The sequence below is a fragment of the Schistocerca nitens genome, chromosome 2 (assembly GCF_023898315.1).
Source record: "Schistocerca nitens isolate TAMUIC-IGC-003100 chromosome 2, iqSchNite1.1, whole genome shotgun sequence".
In the NCBI taxonomy this organism is placed as follows: domain Eukaryota; kingdom Metazoa; phylum Arthropoda; class Insecta; order Orthoptera; family Acrididae; genus Schistocerca; species Schistocerca nitens.
Window position 1 is genome coordinate 480,569,760 of NC_064615.1, and position 23,613 is coordinate 480,593,372.

Genomic DNA, 23,613 nt, shown 5'->3' on the forward strand with positions numbered 1-23,613 from the left:
ACCAAGTGGAACATGCTGTAATCAGATAGACTATTCTTTGATTGACTTAAGATGGAGATCATCAGTTAAAAACATTAAGATTCTTCCTGGTGCCAACTGTGGTCCTTGCCATCTGCTTCTATGTCTTGAACTGAGAATGGAAGTGTTGAATTGTAAAGGGATGCCTCCAAAAGCAAAACGTCTTGAGCAAAACACTGAAATTGAAATTTTTAGGAATCGAGTCTAAGAAACATGTTTGGCGAGTCAGTCAAGTAATATGAGATCTGCAGAGAAACGGAAATTGTTAAAGGGGACATTAATTAAAACAGCTGAGGAAGTAGTCAAGGATAGCAAAAAGATGAAGAATAAAAATAACTGGCTTACAAGTGGAACCATAAAGATCATTGAGCACAGAAAAGTACTGAAGATGAGAGGATTACAGGGAACTCAGCAGTACCACAAGTTATTGGCATTAATACAGAGAAGCTGCTAGAGGGACAAAAATAATTACATCAGTGAAACATGAGAGAATTGAGAAACACTGGGATTGAAATGAGACCAGGTGTGTGTTCAATGAAATAAAGAAACTAATGAGATTCTTCAAATCAAGAACATGGGTTATAGAAGATGAATATGGCAGAACTATAACCAACATTGAACTAGCTGCTGGTTGGTGGAGAACATACTGCAACAAGTTGTGCATGGATAAAAATGGAAAACTTGGTCTCCAGCAGAGAAGGAACGCAGTATCTTAAAAATAAGAAGTCCAAAAAGCTATAGATAAATTGAAAAATAATAAAGTACCTGGACCTTGCCTCATTGCTGCTAAAATGATCAAAGCCTGTGAAGATTTTGGTTTGAAAATCATGCATGAAATATGAAACAGCACATGGAATAATGGAACATGAAACAGTTTGGTTTCCAGAAGGGTTTTTCAATGGAAAATGCTATATATACTTTCACTAATGAAATATTAAATGCTCTGAGTAACCGGAAGTCATCTGTTGGGATTTATTGTGATCTATCAAAGGCTTTTGATTGTGTAAATCATGGAATACTTCTAGATAAGCTCAAGTACTGTGGTATGAATGGGACAGTGCTCAAATGGTTTAAATCATACCTAACTGGAAGAGTGCAGAAAGTTGAAATAAGCAGTTCACATAATATGCTAAAAACTGGTGATTTCTCAAACTGGGGAACAATCAAGAATGGGGTGCCTCAAGATTCGGTCTTGGGTTCTCTGCTGTTCTTAATATATATTAATGACTTGCCATTCTATATTCATGAAGATGCAAAGCTGGTACTTTTTGCCGATGATACAAGTATAGCTATCACACCCAACAGACAAGAATTAACTGGTGAAATTGTGAACGATGTTTTTCAGAAAATTATTAAGTGGTTCTCTTCAAATGGGCTCTCATTAAACTTTGACAAAACACAGTATATACAGTTCCACACAGTAAATGGAATGACACCATTAATAATTATAGACTTCGATCAGAAATCGGTAGCTAAGGTAGAATATTCAAAATTTCTAGGTGTATGCATTGATGAGGGGTTGAACTGGAAAAAACGCACTGAGGATCTGCTGAAACGTTTGAGTTCAGCTACTTATGCTATTAGGTTCATTGCAAATTTTGGCGATATACATCTGAATAAATTAGCTTACCATGCCTATTTCCATACTCTGCTTTCGTATGGCATCGTATTCTGTGGTAAATCATCATTGAGTAAAAGAGTGTTCATTGCACAAAAGCATGTAATCAGAATAATTGCTGGAGCTCGTCCAAGATCACCCTGCAGACACGTATTTAAAGAGCTAGAGATCTTCACTGTAGCCTCATGAAATTTGTTATTAACAATCCGGATGAATTGAAAAGTAATAGCAGTGTACATGGCTACAACACTAGCAGAAAGGATGATCTTCACTACTCAAGGTTAAATCTAACTTTGGCTCAGAAGGGGGTAAATTATGCTGCCACGGAAGTCTTTGGTCACTTACCTAATAGCATCAAAAGTCTGACAGATAGCCATATAGCATTTAAAAGGAAATTAACAGAATTTCTTAATGGCAACTCCTTCTACTCATTAGATGAATTTTTGGATATAGTAAGTGGGTAATCTCCCCAACCCCCACAAAAAAATTAAAAATTTGAGTGTCATGTAATATTTTGTGTAATGTAATATCTTGTATAGACACCTTTTATTAACCTGACATGTTCCACATCATTACGAACAAGTACTAATCTAATGTCTAATCTAATCTAATAGAGAACTTTACCACGCCGGTAGTGATTCTGTTTCATAAGAAAGTAAATGCACAGTGTTGTGAGAACTACAGAACCATTTCATTAATTTCACATGCTAGCAACATTCTTCTGAATGTCATCCAAGAACAAATGAGAACTTACTTTGATACAGAAATACCACCAGAGCAAGCTGGGTTTGTGCATAATAAAGAAATACAATAGCAGATTCTCGGTGTCAGGCAGGTAATTGAAAAATGTAAGGAATTCAATAACACCTTTAGTTCTTTGTTTCTTGGCCTATAGCAAGGCTTTCCACTGTGTTTGATGGAAAGAACTGTGGAGCGTACTAGCAGAAATAGGCATTCCTGATCATCTTATTATGCTTATCAAAAATATCTACTCTGATAGTAAAGTAATAATAAGACTAGATAAAACTATTTCATACCCTTTTGAACCACATAAAGGAGTTACACAGGGGTGCATTCTGTCACCAGTTCTATTTAATGTTTATAGAGAATAAGTTATGAGGAAAAGTTTTCAGGGCAGGACTGGTGGGATCCAAATTGAAGGATGAAGAACCAGTAATGTAAGATTCGCTGATGAAATCACACTGTACACAGAATCACTAGTGGAAATGAAGGAACCACTGGATAGAATTTAGAGAGAAAGTGAAGAACTCGGATTGACATTTAATAAGAAAAAGAACCAAGATCACGATAACTGACAGAGGTGAGTCAATACCAGTCACAGATGTACTATCTGAATATGGAGAAGTGGATCACTTTGTCTGTCTGGGCTCCACGGTTCAGAAAGAGGGTGGCCCACACAGGAAATATAACGCAAGATTGATCTGGGTAGGGAAACTGCATTGAAGTTGACAGTGATTTGGAAAGACTGAGCCCTAACCAGACATGCTGAACTGAAAGTGATGAAATCTGTACCTCTTCTTTTTCTTTATGGCATTGAAACACGAACAATAACTGGAGGAGACCACAAAATAAGTTATGCTTTTGAGATGTGGATGCACAGGAGGCTGCTGAGAATATCATGGATGGCCAAACAGACCAACAAATCTATCTTTCAAGAACTCAGGTTGGGGAAGAGGTCATCCAGTATTTCTTTCCAGTGAATCCTGCAGTTCTTTAGTCATGTAATTCAACAGTAGGAGGATAACGTGGAAAAGATGATCATCCAAGGCAAAGCAAAGCAAAGCAAAGGCAAGGCAAAGAAAGCTTGCAGGTAAGACCACCGCAACAATGGATAGATCAGATAAAGGAGAAGATACACCAAACATGGGGCCAGCTGCTTTGAGTTGCAGAGGACAGGGGAAAAATGGAGACAGACTGTTAACAGGATTGTGCGATGGGTCACCAACTTTCAACTGTGAAAGAATGAGTGTTGATGATGAAACAAGGTTGTTTGTGCATCAACCGTTTGGCCTCCCCTATCCACCTGTTCCATTGCCTGCCCAGCTGTTCCTGCACACAAGGAGGAACAGCCTCATCTAAACAAACAAGTAAGAAATATGGAAAAGATAATGAACGAGAAGCACTTAACAGGAAAGCTACTGATTCATGGATAAAGTGAAGTTAAAGTTAATGAAAGACCCAAGAACAGCTAAAGGTGATGTCAGAGACAGGAGTAAAGTATTGGTAGAAGAACTGAAGGTTGGAAATGAATGGTTGGGAGGGAAGGTGGAATTAAACAAGTGTGACTCCTATAAATGATAATTTAGCTGCAAAATGGGAAAATATGGACAGTTCCTGATTTGGACAGATCATCCAGTGATCTGCAAATGTGTAAAATTATGAAACTGACAACATAAGACCAAAAAGACTGTGTTTGAGAATAATGCTCCTCACAGACAAACAGCAATGAAAATGACCCTTAGTGAAATGCACAATTGCAAAAATGCAACCAGTGTAGAGAAATTTTTGCAGTTTTGATACACAGAATCTGGTCTTGTGATTTAATTGCATGATCATAATTTGAATGCAAACACTTTGCTCACACATAGTTGCCTAGGAAAACACATTGGGGGAAAGTACATTTCTAGTACCAAGTTCCTTATAATTTAATAGTTTTTTTAATTGAATTTTCTCACTGATACCATTAACCATGATTATGCTTAGTATATCAGGGTTGCAGATCCAAATGACAGAGTGAAATACAAGTATGTAGCTCCAGTACAGTACTTTCAAGCAAACCATGCAATATAATGGAATAAATGCCTACCAAATAAAATATCTAATAGTTAAGCAGCAGTATGAGAAGAATAATGATAAATTAAATCAAAGGCCATTGCTGTCTAATTTCATTAGGGAACATAAAATGGCTATCACACAGATGGTAAAAGTTCTTAGTCAGCAAAAGAAATTATGTTTGAGACTTCAACTTGCTCCTTGTACAACTCTCAGGAAAGGTAAAGGATAATAAATGGAAAACCCATGAAACTGTATTCACATGTCAAAACACTTAACAGCACTTGAAGTACATGGAGTAAGCAGGAGGTCACACTTGATTAAACAGCTCATTTTGTAGTGGTAGACAGACAGTAGGGCAGCAGATTACCTGCCACTTCAGTGCTTGAAAGTTGTAACTTTGGAGGAGCCACAGCAGCCATAACCACTGTCTGGTATCACATATAGAAGCCTCCATAATATATGAAAACTGCTGAGATTAGTGTGGATACAGGAAACTGTTGTTATTTGTTCAAAATATGGGAAATTGTTACCTTACATGATGAATCACCGTACAAGTTAGTATGCACATGTCACATGAAGTAATGAACCTCTTTCTTGATAGATCAGTCTAGTGTTGGTATTTTCATGAGGAGCATGTTTGCATGAAGTAAAATGGAACCAGTGGTACATTTTGTCACCATGTATCACAGGATTTTCCTGATATCACCTTGCTCATTTGTTCACCTACAACAGCATGTTAGCACCTATTCATTCAGCATGATGATGCAATACCTCCTCACCTCTGAATTGTCAGCCATTTGATGAAACAGTCCAAGGCTGTGAAGAAACTTTGTTGATGTCTGATTTAATCTGACCTCAAACCAGATACATATGATTTTGATATTATTAAAAGGGTTGTGTGCATATTAGAAACCTTCTGTGACCAATCTCTATGAGTTTCCGTAACCTCTGAGTGTCATGGATCACCATGCCTCCCCAACACATTTGGTGTCTTATGACGTCCATACCACAAGTCACAACTTTGAAAGGAGGAGTGTGATGATATACATTTCTAAAGAGGTGCATCTAATTCAGTTGATCATTAGTGTGTATCAGTTGTTTTTATACTCTGTGTGATCGGAAACTGTTATTGTTGTATCTAAATTATGATTATCAAGAGAAGTGGAATGATTTTTTTCTGTCTTCATTTCTGTTAGATGATGGAAGTATACAATAATGAGACAAGAATGTTGAAGATAGGCCCATTTGATTATTCACCTTTGAATGACGCAGAGATGTGGCTGAATCTACCTGATGAAGTTATTCTGCATTACATGAGCACATCCCCTGAAGTTGAACCACCCCATTTTGTGTCACAGGTCTGTACTGTTTAATAAAATTTTATTCTCACTGCTTCTAATATGTAACTTTAAAAGGAATTCTGGTGTCTCAGTACTTCCTGCCATATTATGATAGTATTGGTTAAAATATGTATGGTTCTTTAATTGAAAAAAAAGCTCATTTATTATGTCATAGTTGAAACAATGAGTTTTTGTTCTTGTATTCAGCTTAAAGAAAGCTACAATAAACACTCTACTTGGAAGCATTATTGTACACAGTCATTTCTCTCTGTAGTATAAATAAAAATGTAATGATGGAAACTATTTTCCTCCAGTACATAAGCTTTTCTCTTGCCATTCAAATTGTTTGCCTCACATTATGTAACATGTCAACAGGGGCTCTTCTACAAGTACATGCCATCCTCCTCTATGCTTCTTTTGATCTGTTATACGTCAAAAGTACAAGCCTTATTGTTGGTTTATTTGTGTTGTTCTTGTCTGACATACTATTTCTGCAAGGGTCATTGTAACTTGCGTACCACTGGGTAGGAGAAAAGACAGGTATCTCAACTTTTTCACATTTATTAGTCCTTCTCCACATAATATCCAGAAAGTTCACGTTTTTTTCCCTTGCAGTGCATAATCTGTGATATACCATGACCGTAGGTCCTCAGTTTGGGTCTGAAAATATGTTTCAACTGCTGAGATAACTTCACCACTGCCCAGAAAATGTTTCTAGCCTGTGGTTCCTTTTTGAAAGGGAAAGAAATTGCACAGTTCTAGTTTCTGTGACTGAGGTGAATTTAGTAAGATTTTATAGGTTTCATCCCTATGAAATCCCCAAACCACCTTCCCTACCCTCTGGCTCCTACCCTTGTAACTGCCCCCAGTGTAAAACCTGTCCCATGCACCCTCCCACCACCACCTACTCCAGTCCTGTAACCCGGAAGGTGTACACAATCAAAGGCAGAGCCACGTGTGAAAGCACCCACGTGATTTACCAACTGACCTGCCTACACCGTGAAGCTTTCTATGTGGGAATGACCAGCAACAAACTGTCCATTTGCATGAATGGACACAGACAGACAGTGTTTGTTGGTAATGAGGATCACCCTGTGGCTAAACATGCCTTGGTGCATGGCCAGCACATCTTGGCACAGTGTTACACCGTCTGGGTTATCTGGATACTTCCCACTAACACCAACCTGTCAGAACTCCAGAGATGGGAACTTGCCCTTCAGTATATCCTCTCCTCTCATTATCCGCCGGGCCTCAACCACCGCTAATTTCAAGTTGCCGCCGCCCATACCTCACCTGTCTTTCAACAACATCTTTGCCTCTGTACTTCCGCCTTGACTGACATCTCTGCCCAAACTCTTTGCCTTTACAAATGTCTGCTTGTGTCTGTGTATGTGCGGATGGATATGTGTGTGTGTGCGAGTGTATACCTGTCATTTTTCCCCCTAAGGTAAGTCTTTCCGTTCCTGGGATTGGAATGACTCCTTACCCTCTCCCTTAAAACCCACATCCTTTGGTCTTTCCCTCTCCTTCTCTCTTTCCTGATGAATCAACTGTTGGTTGCGAAAGCTTGAATTTTGTGTGTATGTATTTGTTTGTGTGTCTGTCGACCTGCCAGCACTTTCGTTTGGTAAGTCACATCATCTTTGTTTTTATATATATATATATATATATATATATATATATATATATATATATATATATATATATATATAAGTCTGTGTCTGTGTTTCTGCGGATGGATATGCATGTGTGTGCGAGTGTATACCTGTCCTTTTTTCCCCCTAAGGTAAGTCTTTCCACTCCCGGGATTGGAATGACTCCTTACCCTCTCCCTTAAAACCCACATCGTTTCGTCTTTCCCTCTCCTTCCCTCTTTCCTGATGAAGCAACCGTTTGTTGCGAAAGCTTGAATTTTGTGTGTATGTTTGTGTTTGTTTGTGTGTCTATCGACCTGCCAGCGCTTTTGTTTGGTAAGTCTCATCATCTTTTTGAAAATCATTATTTGAGGACGTAGAAACAGTTAAAATATAAGAACTCCACATCAGTAGAATTACAACAACAAGAAGTGTTTTGCATTTGTTCCAATGGCTGGGTGAATATGCTGATGGCTTATAAACATAAAGGATGAGTGTTCAAATCTAAATGGAGTCAATTCTTTTTATTTTATTTATTTAGACATGTGCAGGTAATATTTTAAACCTTAATTCACTACAAATTGTGCAGTTGTAGTCTTTTCTAGGTTCCAAATTCTTTCAAAAGATTCCATTTTATAATAGTCTAATCTTTAAAAAAACAGACAAATGGTCATAGGAAAAATATTTAAAATCAATGTATTTATTTATTTGTTTGTTGTTTGGTTGGTTGGATTGATTTGATTTGGGTGGAGGGGACCAAGCAGCAAGGTCATCAATCTCATCAAAGGAACTGTCTTGGAATTTGCTTGGAGCGATTTAGGGAAATCATGGAAAACCTAAATCAGGATGGCCAGACGTGGGCTTGAACTGTCATCCTCCTTAATGTGAGTCCTGTGTGCTAACAACTGTGCCACCTCACTCGATGTATTTATTTGTAATTACTTCGACTGCTATCTGGTGTCTATAGTTTTCAGCTAAGAGAAATGTATCAGCCTATTGGTATATGTCATAGATCTGCTTCAAAATAGCTGACTTGAATGTTCATGATCAAATAATTGCTCTCTTTGGAAATGGTGTTACTGCATCAGAGGCAGGATGTCATTATCATGTGGATGCTACCACAGCAAGGAGATGGATTTGATGATTCAGAGATAATGTTGAGGTAGTGAGACCTCCAATACCTGGAAGACCAAGAGTCTCTGTTTGGAGACAGGACGAAGAATTGGTCAAGGTGGCCCAGAATGTTATTTTGCCACTCATCTGGGCTTGTTCAGAACAGCATTCAGCATGATGTGAATGTTTCCTGAGAATTTAATCATCCTTGAAACTCGACTTTGGTACCCTGAAGAATGCCTCACTTACCAACATGATAATCACCCATCACACACTATAGTTCAATTCTTTTATCTTGGCGGCTCGCACATGCCCGCCTAGACGCGGGAGATTGCTGCATTGCCAGTTGCACACGACGCACGCGCCAAGAGAAGCAGCGCCATAGTATAGCATAGTTCGCAAGCTTACGTTTAGGGGGGAGCGCGCAGTTCATGAAGTAAAGCCACCACAGCCGCATTAACCCTTTCGCTGCTACAAAGACGTGCTCCCTGCATTCCGCGCTGCGGGCGATTTTGTCACTGCGCTGCTCGCCTGTGCAGACACATTGTGTTCCGACTGCTTTGACACTCTTTATTATCATTCGATTCCACAAAAACTATGTGGCTCAAAAATTAGATTTTTACCTATCTTCTTGACTGATACCTTTCCCCCATAAATAACTTAATTTTGTTTCGATGTTCAATGCAGTTATTATGCAGCATTAAATATAGTAAACCATTGCACGAAATTTTGAAGAGTTTGCAGAGGTAAAGTCCATAAATTATACTTTCTGGATGGTCGATTTTAGTTGCCACAATGTTGAGAATGAAATGTGGACAAGATACCTATATATTTCATTTAATTTAAGTACCACATAAGTGTCGTATGTAATATTCAGAAATATTCCACCTTTCGCGACTGTAACAAAAGTTTTACTTACACTGGGCACGTTTGGCTTTATTTTAAAGCACTTCAATCAATCAAAAGGAAGTAGGCAAAATACATTAAACAAAACTGTGGACTTACAAAAACATTAGGAGTTGAATATACCGTCTGTCAGTGAAGTGCTCAGAGCTATGTCAAATATAATTTTGTGTGTGGCACACACAAACAGCATTTATTTGCTAAAACACTGATGAGCCAACACAAACGTTGAATATTGTGCTACCGCAGCACAAAACTACGAAAGGTGACTTGGCAATGGAGGACACAAAATACAGTCCTCTTATGATGCTTCAAAAGAGAGAACCGCATCTGGTCTAAATAACTCGCTTATTACAGTTGCAGAAGAGGGATATATTTCAATACCATTGGTAAAACTGCGACTGTGGAACAAAAACAAAAAATAGAACATGAATACCATTGTGTATGTGCCATACCTTTTCACCTTTCACTTTAAAATAAAGCCAAACGCGCCCTGTGTAAATAAAACTTTTGTTACAGTCGCGAAAGACAGAATATTTCTCAATATTACATACGACACCTATGTGGTCCTTAAATTAAATGAGATATTGTTATACAGTAAATATTATATGAAATTTAGGTATCTTGTCCACATTTCATTCTCAACATTGTGGCAACTAAAATCGACCATACGGAAAGTATACGCTATGGACTTTTACCTCTGCAAACTCTTCAAAATTTCGTGCTATGGTTTACTACATTTAATGCTACACATCAAAACAAAATTAAGTCATTTATGGGGGGAATGTATCAGTCAAGAAGACGTGTAAAAATCAAGTTTTTTGGCCAAATACTTTTTGTGAAATCGAATGATAAGTGTGTCAAAGCAGTGGGAACACCATGTGTCTGCAGAGGCGAGAAGTGCAGTGATGACAAAATCGCGCGCAGCGCGGAATGCGGGGAGCGCGTGTCTGCAGCAGCGAAAAAGTTAATGAAGAGGCAAAGCACTAGAAATTTCATTCAAACGAATAAAAATCGTGAAGTAAGGCACTCCAACATTGTTTTTAAATAAAGAAAATATTAAGCACCGCACAAGGTTTGAACTCGAAATCATTCACTTGGCAGCCAAACACCTTAACCGTTCCGCTACATCGGCTCATCGAACAGTGTAACTCCATAAGGACTCTAACACCTCACGCAACTACTTATAAACACTGTTGGTATGACTATGAATTACTCACGCTTCGTCGAAGTACAATAGGAAATAAACAATTACCGCTGTTCTTTATTGCGAAAAAGCAGTTCGTGAGATTCAAACAAACATCTTTCCTTGCTATCGCCTGAATTAGGAGTCTTATTGCTTGTTTGGTTTAATTAATTAATAGAATATGAAGCAATTGGTATAAAGAATGCTTTTTCCAAACTTTCTATAAAAGAAAGTCTGCTATCAAGACATTGCTTTTGTTCTGTTACTGTATTTATGACTGAACATTTCTAAAACTGAAGAGACTCGTCCGTGTTCTGCACTGCAGTCGAGATCTGGCAACGTCGTTCTCTGTTCATTGGCTGACTGTGTTTTCTGACGTCAGATGCGCAGAACGAACCTAAACTCGGCCGCCAAGATATATGACGCGCACTTTAGCATTAGGATTCAGGGTTGGTTTCAAAGTAGAAAGAATATTATTCAGTGCTTTCCATGGCTTCCAAAGTCACCTGCTATCAGTCCCATAAAGCACGTGTGAGCTCAGCTTAAGAAGACTCTGCAGGGCAATTGGCCCGACCCTCCTCTGGGAACTGTGAATGCCCTATGGGATTTGGTTCATTCTTCATGGGAGAGAACTGTCATGGATGAGGACATTTTCCGTAGGCTTTTCAGTTCTGTGCCTCAAAGGATCCAAGTTGTTCTTGATGCCAGTGGCATGTTGACATGATACTGAAGCTGTAGGTAGCCTGCTATTCATTTTATTTTACTTCATTTTTCTGCAAAAGGCCCACATAGTTATTAGGCCAACAATATTAATTTCAAAATACAAATCTATTGGCTACTGCATTATTTGCATTTTTGTGGGAGGTCGAATATCACCCTCAGAGGATGGTTATTTTTTTGTTATTGGAGGTCACATTTACTGAAGAGAATACTGAAAAAAGTAAAAAAAAAAATTTAATTTAATAACAAAAACTAAATACAATCTCCGCAGTCTCATTTCATCAACATGGTGTCTGTGACACATGAATAGCTGGCCACACCTATGGATTTCTGTGACGGGCCAAAAACCGCAGTCCATTTCTGCAGGTATCCCTAATGGATCAGGCCTGCCAATTTGAAGTCCATCTTTTCTCACTAATGTGCAGACCCTGCCTGTTGGATCTAGTGTTCCTGATCTGCCCACGGGCCAGGTCTGTTTCTGTGTGGCATAATGTGGCGGATTTTCGTGGTTTATCCATGGACCCAGGACAGAGGTGCTCCTTGTCAGGCCAGAGACCTGAAGAAAACTTCATTGCTGAGAAAGGAGTACAGGTGAATATGATGTATGAATTTGAAATATACAGTCACATTCACAACAAACTAACCTACATCTTGAATGACCAACTAGAGTTAACAAATCAAATGTCCTTACACAGTTTCATCTAACCTCTACAATTTTCAGGTCACAGGGAGAATACATATACTGTCATAGTTAGCTTAATTAATTAATCAAGATAAAAAAAACTAAACATGAACTTTCAAAAGAAACATGAAAAAAAAAAAAAGGCTGCAAGTGAGATTCTATCCGATAAATACAACAGATACCAGCACAGCAAGCTGAAACAATACCAAGGAGGTGCTGATCTCTTCCTTTTAGTGTAACGGTCAAATATGCCTACCATAGGTAAAGAACAAATATTGGAAAAAACGGATATTGAAGGACACATCCACTCACTCGTATAAACATCATGTTGTTGTTGTTGTGGTCTTCAGTCCTGAGACTGGTTTGATGCAGCTCTCCATGCTACTCTATCCTGTGCAAGCTTCTTCATCTCCCAGTACCTACGGCAACCTACATCCTTCTGAATATGCTTAGTGTATTCATCTCTTGGTCTCCCTCTACGATTTTTACCCTCCACGCTGCCCTCCAATGCTAAATTTGTGATCCCTTGATGCCTCAAAACATGTCTTACCAACCGATCCCTTCTTCTAGTCAAGTTGTGCCACAAACTTCTCTTCTCCCCAATCCTATTCAATATCTCCTCATTAGTTACGTGATCTACCCACCTTATCTTCAGCATTCTTCTGTAGCACCACATTTCGAAAGCTTCTATTCTCTTCTTGTCCCAACTATTTATCGTCCATGTTTCACTTCCATACATGGCTACACTCCATACAAATACTTTCAGAAACGACTTCCTGACACTTAAATCTATACTCGATGTTAACAAATTTCTCTTCTTCAGAAACGATTTCCTTGCCATTGCCAGTCTACATTTTATATCCTCTCTACTTCGACCATCATCAGTTATTTTACTCCCTAAATAGCAAAACTCCTTTACTACTTTAAGTGTCTCATTTCCTAATCTAATCCCCTCAGCATCACCCGATTTAATTTGACTACATTCCATTATCCTCGTTTTGCTTTTGTTGATGTTTATCTTATATCCTCCTTTCAAAACACTGTCGATTCCGTTCAACTGCTCTTCCAAGTCCTTTGCTGTCTCTGACAGAATTACAATGTCATCGGCGAACCTCAAAGTTTTTACTTCTTCTCCATGAATTTTAATACCTACTCCGAATTTTTCTTTTGTTTCCTTCACTGCTTGCTCAATATACAGATTGAATAACATCGGGGAGAGGCTACAACCCTGTCTCACTCCTTTCCCAACCACTGCTTCCCTTTCATGCCCCTCGACTCTTATAACTGCCATCTGGTTTCTGTACAAATTGTAAATAGCCTTTCGCTCCTTGTATTTTACCCCTGCCACCTTCAGAATTTGAAAGAGAGTATTCCAGTTAACGTTGTCAAAAGCTTTCTCTAAGTCTACAAATGCTAGAAATGTAGGTTTGCCTTTTCTTAATCTTTCTTCTAAGATAAGTCGTAAGGTTAGTATTGCCTCACGTGTTCCAACATTTCTACGGAATCCAAACTGATCTTCCCCGAGGTCCGCTTCTACCAGTTTTTCCATTCGTCTGTAAAGAATTCACGTTAGTATTTTGCAGCTGTGACTTATTAAACTGATAGTTCGGTAATTTTCACATCTGTCAACACCTGCTTTCTTTGGGATTGGAATTATTATATTCTTCCTGAAGTCTGTGGGTATTTCGCCTGTCTCATACATCTTGCTCACCAGATGGTAGAGTTTTGTCATGACTGGCTCTCCCAAGGCCATCAGTAGTTCTAATGGAATGTTGTCTACTCCCGGAGCCTTGTTTCGTCTCAGGTCTTTCAGTGCTCTGTCAAACTCTTCACGCAGTATCTTATCTCCCATTTCATCTTCATCTACATCCTCTTCCATTTCCATAATATTGTCCTCAAGTACATCGCCCTTGTATAAACCCTCTATATACTCCTTCCACCTTTCTGCCTTCCCTTCTTTGCTTAGAACTGGGTTGCCATCTGAGCCCTTGATATTCATACAAGTGGTTCTCTTCTCTCCAAAGGTCTCTTTAATTTTCCTGTAGGCAGTATGTATCTTACCCCTGGTGAGACAAGCCTCTACATCCTTACATTTGTCCTCTAGCCATCCCTGCTTAGCCATTTTGCACTTCCTGTCGATCTCCCCCCATGAACCATGGACCTTGCCGTTGGTGGGGAGGCTTGCGTGCCTCAGCGATACAGATGGCCGTACCGTAGGTGGAACCACAACGGAGGGGTATCTGTTGAGAGGCCAGACAAACATGTGGTTCCTGAAGAGGGGCAGCAGCCTTTTCAGTAGTTGCAGGGGCAACAGTCTGGATGATTGACTGATCTGGCCTTGTAACATTAACCAAAACGGCCTTGCTGTGCTGGTACTGCGAGCGGCTGAAAGCAAGGGGAAACTACAGCCGTAATTTTTCCCGAGGACATGCAGCTTTACTGTATGATTAAATGATGATGGCGTCCTCTTGGGTAAAATATTCCGGAGGTAAAATAGTCCCCCATTCGGATCTCCGGGCGGGGACTACTCAAGAGGACATTGTTATCAGGAGAAAGAAAACTGGCATTCTACGGATCGGAGCGTGGAATGTCAGATCCCTTAATCGGGCAGGTAGGTTAGAAAATTTAAAAAGGGAAATGGATAGGTTAAAGTTAGATATAGTGGGAATTAGTGAAGTTCGGTGGCAGGAGGAACAAGACTTTTGGTCAGGTGATTACAGATTTATAAATACAAAATCAAATAGGGGTAATGCAGGAGTAGGTTTAATAATGAATAAAAAAATAGGAGTGCGTGCTAGCTACTACAAACAGCATAGTGAACGCATTATTGTGGCCAAGATAGACACAAAGCCCATGCCTACTACAGTAGTACAAGTTTATATGCCAACTAGCTCTGCAGATGATGAAGAAATTGATGAAATATATGACGAGATAAAAGAAATTATTCAGGTAGTGAAGGGAGACGAAAATTTAATAGTCATGGGTGACTGGAATTCGTCAGTAGGAAAAGGGAGAGAAGGAAACATAGTAGGTGAATATGGATTGGGGGTAAGAAATGAAAGAGGAAGCCGCCTGGTAGAATTTTGCACAGAGCATAACTTAATCATAGCTAACACTTGGTTCAAGAATCATAAAAGAAGGTTGTATACCTGGAGGAATCCTGGAGATACTAAAAGGTATCAGATAGATTATATAATGGTAAGACACAGATTTAGGAACCAGGTTTTAAATTGTAAGACATTTGCAGGGGCAGATGTGGATTCTGACCACAATTTATTGGTTATGAACTGCAGATTGAAGAAACTGCAAAAAGGTGGGAATTTAAGGAGATGGGACCTGGATAAACTGAAAGAACCAGAGGTTGTAGAGAGTTTCATGGAGAGCATAAGGGAACAATTGACAGAAATGGGGAAAAGAAATACAATAGAAGAAGAATGGGTAGCTCTGCAGGATGAAGTAGTGAAGGCAGCAGAGGATCAAGTAGGTAAAAAGACGAGGGCTAATAGAAATCCTTGGGTAACAGAAGAAATATTGAATTTAATTGATGAAAGGAGAAAATATAAAAATGCAGTAAATGAAGCAGGCAAAAAGGAATACAAACATCATGTAAGGACCTTTAAAATATATATTTTCCAATTAGCTGACATGTTTCTCTTAGCAGAGAACTATAGAGAGAGACACCAGATGGTAGTCGAAGTAATTACAAATAAATACATCCATTTTCAATATTTTTACTATGACCATTTGTCTATTTGTTTAAAGGTTAGACCATTATGAAATGGAATCTTTTGAAAGAATATGAAACCTAGAAAAGCCTACAAGTGCACAATTTGTAGCAAATTAAGGTTTAAAATATTACCTCCACGGGCGACTCCCATTAGATTTGAACACTCGTCCTTAACATTCATAAACCGTCAGCCTGTCCACTCAGCCATAGAAACAGATGTGAAACACACATTGTTGTAGTAATTCTACCGATGTGGAGTTCTTATATTTCAACCATTTCTATGTGCTCGACTAATGATCTTCAAAAGAAATGATACAAGTTAAACTGCAATGATTCTCAACATATACTGTATCCTAACTGTTATATTGCTTCTATTTGATGATGTAAACACCAACGTAAAACTCCACAGACTGCTAGATTTGTGGATACTGACACTTCCGAACTTGGGCATGTGCAGTGCTCTGTTCTTGTACTCTAAATTATTAAGGCCGGACAATATTTTTATATCATATTATGTATGAAATAGGTGTCACACACGGTACTGTTAGAAATTTAGTATGGGAAGAGCTGCCAAGCACCTGCCATTCATATAGAGAACAAGCTTTAATTTATGCTGACTTCAGACCTTATATCACTTTGAGCCAATATATGCTGCAGCATTGTATTGTTGGGCCTGACTTTCTTGTGTATGTACTTTCCTTGGTTGTAGTGTGTTGCACTAGAGAGAAACTTTTCAACAAATGTGTGTGTCTTAGAAATCCCCATGTTGTAAAAAATCACCAACACAGACTGTCAGTGAACTTTGGCAAGATATTGTTATTGATTGGGTAATAGGCCCATATTTACTTCCTTCTGACTTTTATTTACTCATGTCTGCTCTGTTTATGAGATATGTACTTCCCACAATGTTAGAAATAACCTCATTTCATTTTCATACACACATATATTGCAACTAACTGTGCAATATTGCTAGTGAATATCAGTATCCGATGTTTTCTGAAAGATGGATCGAAAGAGGAGGTCATGTTTTGTGGTCAGTTCAATTGCCTGGTGTGGCTCCACTTAATTTCATTTCCTGGGGTTGTATCAAGGGTCTTGTGTATGCATCATCAGTTGAGACATGGCAAGAATTCTTGTTGTGGTCGAACAATGCCAGTCCTGTTCACATGGGTGTGCAGTTTTTTGTGCCACCATCTAAAGTTATACAAATAAATAAAATTTCTGTGCAAATATATCCATTTGGATTTATGTCTTAATCAGCAGCCCAACAATAAATATGGATTTTTCTCAATTTCTGTAATAACTTTCAACTTACTAGTTTCAAGACTCCTGCCTCAAAGTGACACACTGGGCCTATTCTATCATCCCTGAAACAGTAAAGGGCCATTAACCTTGCATCTGACAGTCCAGCACGTTCATTAATCTGGCATTGCTTCATGCATATTGAATATTTTGGACACATTCAGTGGAATCTGGTAACACTCGGCAGTGGCCAACAATTTCAGGTTGTGTAGTGCCAACAGTTATTTCAATCACTTGTCAGACAGCATATGTTGTGCACCAGGTGTCTACAGAAATTAAAAAGTGGTGTTTTAATATGTAGTCATGATTAGTACTGTTCCATATCACAATTACAGTAATGCTGTGTATTGTTTTGGGAATGCTTTCTCAAACAAGCATCTCTTAAAACAAAGTGGAAGTGAAACATAAACATTTTGCAATACAACAGAAGCTTGACGTTATTAATCAGACTGAGAAAGGTGAGAACAGAAATAAGATCATGGAAACATATAAAGATGGTTCTTCAAAAATCTATGATTTAAAAAAATGACTGCATAGGTAAAACTATGTACAATTCCTTTCTGAAAGTATTTTGTGTTAGAGAGAGTGATAAATTAAAAATGGTCAAGATACTGGTGAAATTGATGACACTTGAAAGAAACAGAATATTAAATGACTGCAGAGATCATTGTAACTGGTTTGATAGATCAATAAATGTAAGGTTACCATTCAAAGGTCTTCTTTGGCGCGATGTTTAAGTTGCAGGCTTTGATAGAAAAGGTCATGGGTTTGAATTTCATTGCCGGCTAGTAATATTATTTTATCTTTAAATCTTTATCAAAATGACTGATTATTATTATTTTCAATTAATTGGTTTCAGCGTAATTTTTTTTAATATTTTGTCGCATTATTTTCATAATTGTATTGTCCTTTTTATTTGCTCTTATTTTTTTTTCCTATCATTCTTTTTTCATTGAGAATCTGCCTGCGTTGCCTATAACCTGTAAATGAGCTCCAACCAGGACTGTTCATTGGTCAGAATCATGTCAGCCACCTAGCAAAAGCGAGATGTTGCAATTTGCTTTTATCACTGAAATTGAAGGTTTTCTGTCTTGAGTTTGCTTGTGCAGGTCATCTTTAATTGCCATGAGCAAAGTGAGCATGATTAATAATTCTGCTGCAGGTTGCTGCCTGCCGTTTTCTCATATACAGTGCACATCAAGAGGTTGTGGTAAGGTTAGGAGACAAGTGTAAATTGAAGGCTACAAAACCCATTGCCTGCAGTCATTGGTCCTCTGAAATCAACTTTGGACAGGGCATCTCGCATTCCCACCGTAGCTAATGGCAGCAGCTTCCAACATTGCTCCACATTACATGAACAGCATTTCAGCACTTGTAAAGTGACCCATCATGCTTGTGTGTCGCCTTTAACTGAATGGTAGCTGTTGTGGCAACACTGTAGCACCCACCCCCCAAGTGATAGATGTCAGTTATCAAGTAATTCTAATCAGGCTATGGGTCACCAATGTGTACATTTCATATGAATGGAAATATTATTTCTTGGTGTTAGATGTAGATTATCCTTCTTGTCGGAGTAATTCATATTTACTAGCAACTAATAAACAAATATACTGCATTGTGGTTATTCATTAATGATACACACTGGTTACAGAATGAAGTGACCTGTTTCATTAGTTCTGTGACCACTAATCAGCTTTATATCATGCTAAGAGCATGCTCCAAATGTGGAGAAAGTCATAAAGGGAAATGTTGTGCACTTCAAGGTGTGATGCTGTGTGTACCTTCCCCCTTACTTTTGTCGATTGCCACACAACACTGTTCAGGTTCTCATACAGTCATCCAGACAACACAGATGTGGTGCTAACAATTCATAAGCAGCTGGAGGAAGGGAGGCAAACTGTATCCATGATGGTGTTGGCCAGGATGGTGACAAAGGTTCCTTACATCTGCCCCCAATGCTTTTTTTGGACCTGTTTTGACTTTTGATTGAATAATTATACTGTTTGAAGAATTGCTATCAGAACTGCATTCTATGGAAGAAGCTCAGTAACTTTAAATGAGGGCACTTTTAAGACGTAATTCTCTATCTTTCCACCATTACAACCCACTAGTCATTCTAAGATTTTGTCAAATCCAGAACTTTCCTTGGTGAGGGTGTGCCCCAGCCCATGTAACATCACAGAATTCAATATCGTCCTCCATAGTACCATTCTCGCTGCTACAGGCATTTGTAATAGAGTTGGACAGCCACTCTATCTAAGATCCCACATCTAATTCTGCACACTTTTCAGCACTATAGAGTTATGAAAACAGTTTCAGAGCTCAACAGGGGGTGATGAGTATGGAGTGTGAAGTGACCAGAGGTTACCCCCCAGAAAATGTGAACCTTGCCAATACTTTGTCCTTGTGGTGTTGTCATTAGCGGAGCAGCTCAGTATTTATTGTAGAAAAGACTCTTTGTGAATCACTTGTGATCTTTGATCATTTGCCATATGAAGCTGAAATGTTGAACCCCAGTTACTCCTACTTTCATTCTGAACAAGTATTCGCATGTGCGGTGCATGACAGTAAACATACAGTTTCTCTCATTGTGCCAAACTGATCATGTGCTGCAAATGATTTAAGTTTACTTATTTTATTTTGATAAATAAGTGCAGTACTGTTACCCTGGACAGATGACATATTTCTTGCCACTCCAGCACAACAAATTATACAAAAACAACACTTTTGGAGAGATCTTTAATGCGGCATGTCACTGTCACTGCAAATTTTCATAATACACAAATATAAATATGAAAACCACCAAGTATAATATGTTAGGTTTGGAAATACTGAAATCAAGATGGCATCTGCTTGATTTGCTTCAATTACCCAATCACAGCACAGGACGCCTGATCTATTCAGTTGGTTACAACATTACTTATTAGTTGTTCAAACATACAAATGCCACAAAAAAAAATTAAACAAGCAGCACAAATCTAGCAGGAATGGTTAATGTCTCAAATTAATGTACAAACAATGTAGTAACAAGCAAAGCCATGCCTTCACATGCATTTAATGGTGAAGAAAGTGAAAGTGTTGGTTTCCCTGAAAGGCACAGAATTGTAGTCACTGGTGATGCCTGCAGCACTCTCTGAAGGAACTATTGCATAACAGTTTTGCATTGTGGATAAATTCTTTCGAGTGATATGCTTGGCAGAACATGCACTCATCTAGACAATCCACAAAATGTTTGGACTTTTGACTATATCATGGGATGACACCTCTGATGTCTCAACACACTCTTTCCACACTCTATGGCTGAACAGAACAATCTGTCATACGTACAAAGTTCCCTCCCATGTACTGAAAAGCTGCAGACCCATAATGTCATGTAACTTCCAGCTGTCACTTATGATCATTTACCTAGGAAGAATCTTTTGATTGGTTATTCTTATCAAGCCCTCCTTAGTTCATGCTTCCACAGGCTCAAGGGAGGCTTTCTTGGACCCTCACTGAATTCCACCGAACACCTACTGTCTGATGATTTTACATCCTTTGCTGTGTTTGCTTTTCTCAAATTGCATCTCATCCCTGGTCCCTGCGTAAATTGTTAATCCCCCACTCTGTGTGCACTTGATAGTAGAAGAAAGACCAGTCAGTCACTGTACGCTTAGAGAAGCCAAAATTTTCGATAAGTCTCTCTCTCTCTCTCTCTCTCTCTCTCTCTCTCTCTCTCTCTCTCTCTCTCTCTCTGTCTTTCCATAATTCATGTAGATCCACATGGCAAAGAACTCAGAGGTTTTGCTGACATTTGTGAATTACTGAACCAAGTACAGTCCCATACAGTCTGCTTGAATGTGCATTGCATATTGACCATGCAACTCTTTTCCACATTTTCTGTTCTCCCAAAATGTTTCCTCATTCAGCATAAATGTAACCAGAGTGTGGCATTTTGGGCAGTCTATGCTTCATAGGAAGACATTATGGTCTAACATCCAAGATCACAAATTTGCTTTATTCATTCAGTATAATGCAACCTATCCGAGCATGCCTGCATTGCATTCGATTTTGGATAGTAAACAGTTCAGTCATAGCACAATTATTTCTTTCACTGTTTCACAACATAATATATTTATATAATTTTCAATGATATAATAATATATATTTCATTTAATACACAGTCATTTGAATCCCAGCAGTTTAGCTTGGGCTCTTTTGGGCCCAACCTAACGACACCCTCAGAAATCCCAACTTATTCAGAAACAAAACAGCTGAATGTTTGTGGCAGCCAAGATTATAAATTTCATTTCTGTGTACAAGGGTAACAGGAAAATTTATAATCTTGGTTGTAACTATTACTCAGCTGTTCCAATTTAAGCTGTGTGCTTGGATCCCACCCTAACCACATCCTCATATGTTGTGTAATGTTTGCAGAAAAAAAAAGCTCTGTATTTGTGACAACAAATAATATAAATGTCATTACTTCACTCACAAAAATTTAAGTTGTGCTGTTACCTCCCAGTGTAACAACACCTTTCAAAATTATGACGTGTCGATCATGACATATTTGGAAAGAACAGCCAAATATCTGTGACAGCAAAGAATATAAATGTCATTGCTTCACTCAGTAATGTAAGCTGTGCTATTACCTTTCAGTCTAAATACACCATTGGAAATCATGAAATGTTGAATTGTGATGTATCTGGAAAAAACAGCAAAATATTTGTGACAACAAAGAATATAAATGTCACTGCTTTACTTTCAGCAATCTAAGCGGTGCTCTTAGATCCTAGCCTAAGCACACTTTTGGGAAGAAACAGACAATATTATACAGGAAGGCATAGCTTTGTTTGTAACTGTACTGTTGGTCTATTAATCTGAAACATTAATCATTCCTATTTTATTTGTGCTACAATTTTTATGAAATTCAAGGTGTCTGTGTGTTCATGCAATGAAATGTCATGTAGCAATTGGCTGACTAGGTCACATGTCATGAGCTGTTGTTGGCTGACAAGATCACATGTTCTGTGCTCTTATTTGCTGACAGAGGCAAATCGAGCAGACACAATCTTGATTTCAGTTTTTTCAAAGCTAACGTGTTGTATTTAGTGGTTTTCATATTTATACTTGAAAATTCCTGGCAGATTAACACTGTGTGGCAGACCAAGACTTGAACTTTCACAGGCAAGTGCTCTACCAACTGAGTTATCCAAGCATGACTCACAACCCTTTCTCACAGCTCTACTTTCACCAGTACCTCATTTCTACCTTCCAAACTTCACAGAAACTCCTCTGCGAAACTTGCAAGAGCAGCACTCATGAAAGAAATGATATTGCAGAGACATGGCAAAAGTAAAGCTGTGCAGAAAGGTCGTGAGTCGTGCTTGGGTAGCTCAGTTGGTAGAGCAAAGGTCCGAGTTTGAGTCTCAGTCCAGCACACAGTTTGAATTTGCTAGGAAGTTTTATATCAATGGACACTCTGCTGCAGAGTGAAAATTTCCATGTGGGTATTAATACCTCCTTATTAGGAAAATATGCAGTTCCAGTTATATACCACATTAAAGATCTCTCCAAGGTGCTTCATTTTTTATGTGCCTTGTTACTCTGTCGTGGCAAAAGTGCGATATCAGTGTGTAAAACCTTTACAATAAGTGCTTATACCTGAACACCATTGTAAAAAATAATATAATGTGGTACTGTATTCAGAAAATTGATTTTTCGTATAACTGTTCTCGTCATAACAATGGTCATTTGCAGTTAAAAATATAGGATGTTTCAAAAAGGTTCATATGATTCCACAAGACTATATCTTATGCTTAAGTGAAGATATAAACTTTGGGTAAATCTCAATTTACACATGGGACTCCTAAGCTATTATTTTTCAAAAGAACTATCTCACTTTACTGGGTTATACCCCGTCAGTCCAGAAAGTTTCAAAACTGGATTAATAAATTGTAGAGAAAAGTTAAGATACTGGTTTTAATGTTTCAGGTTTTCTTCATAGTCTCTTCCATAGAACATTCCTACAACCATGTGAAAATGACAGGAAAGTCCATTTTTAAGATGTTCAGCTTGCATCCCACATTGGCTTAAATGTTGATTATGTCCACAGAGTGCTGACCCTTCATGTGAATTTCTGTACTTTGTCATTTTGTGGTATATTTGTATTGATAACTCCAAGTCTCCTCAGCTCTGATGATACTTTCCAGAAAAGATCTGTCTGCGTTTTGAATTTCAATGAAGCGATGGTATGTGTCCACGTGTCATTGTTTTTGTTCTGGCATCAAGATATGTGGGCCAACTTTGCACACACTTTTCCCTTCTTGAGAACATTGTATAGAATGTCTTGAACACTTGATTTATGGCCACACGTCCAAATCTGTCTGCTCACAACTGCCTGCTGATGTCTGTCGTTTACAGTTGTCAGTTCAACCTGCCACCATAGTTACTGTGCAGACATTGCTTATGCACCAGGAATGCTATCAGTCTCATAACATTTTAGATGCGTGGTATATCTTTTGTATTCATGCACATATGGCCTTGGGATACTTTTTACAGTTACATTTAGGATCAAAGTTTCCCTAAAGATTTC

General features: G+C 38.5%; 1 protein-coding gene across 4 annotated transcripts in view; it reads left to right on the forward strand.

The window, feature by feature from the left end:
• Positions 1 to 23,613, forward strand: part of LOC126236408 (protein N-terminal asparagine amidohydrolase-like) — a 134,338-nt gene that overhangs the window by 103,558 nt on the left and 7,167 nt on the right. For all 4 annotated transcript variants that reach the window (XM_049945702.1, XM_049945703.1, XM_049945704.1 and 1 more), the window contains one exon: positions 5,629 to 5,790. In XM_049945702.1, the coding sequence (XP_049801659.1) occupies positions 5,629 to 5,790 (162 nt within the window). The remainder of the gene's footprint in view (positions 1 to 5,628; positions 5,791 to 23,613) is intronic.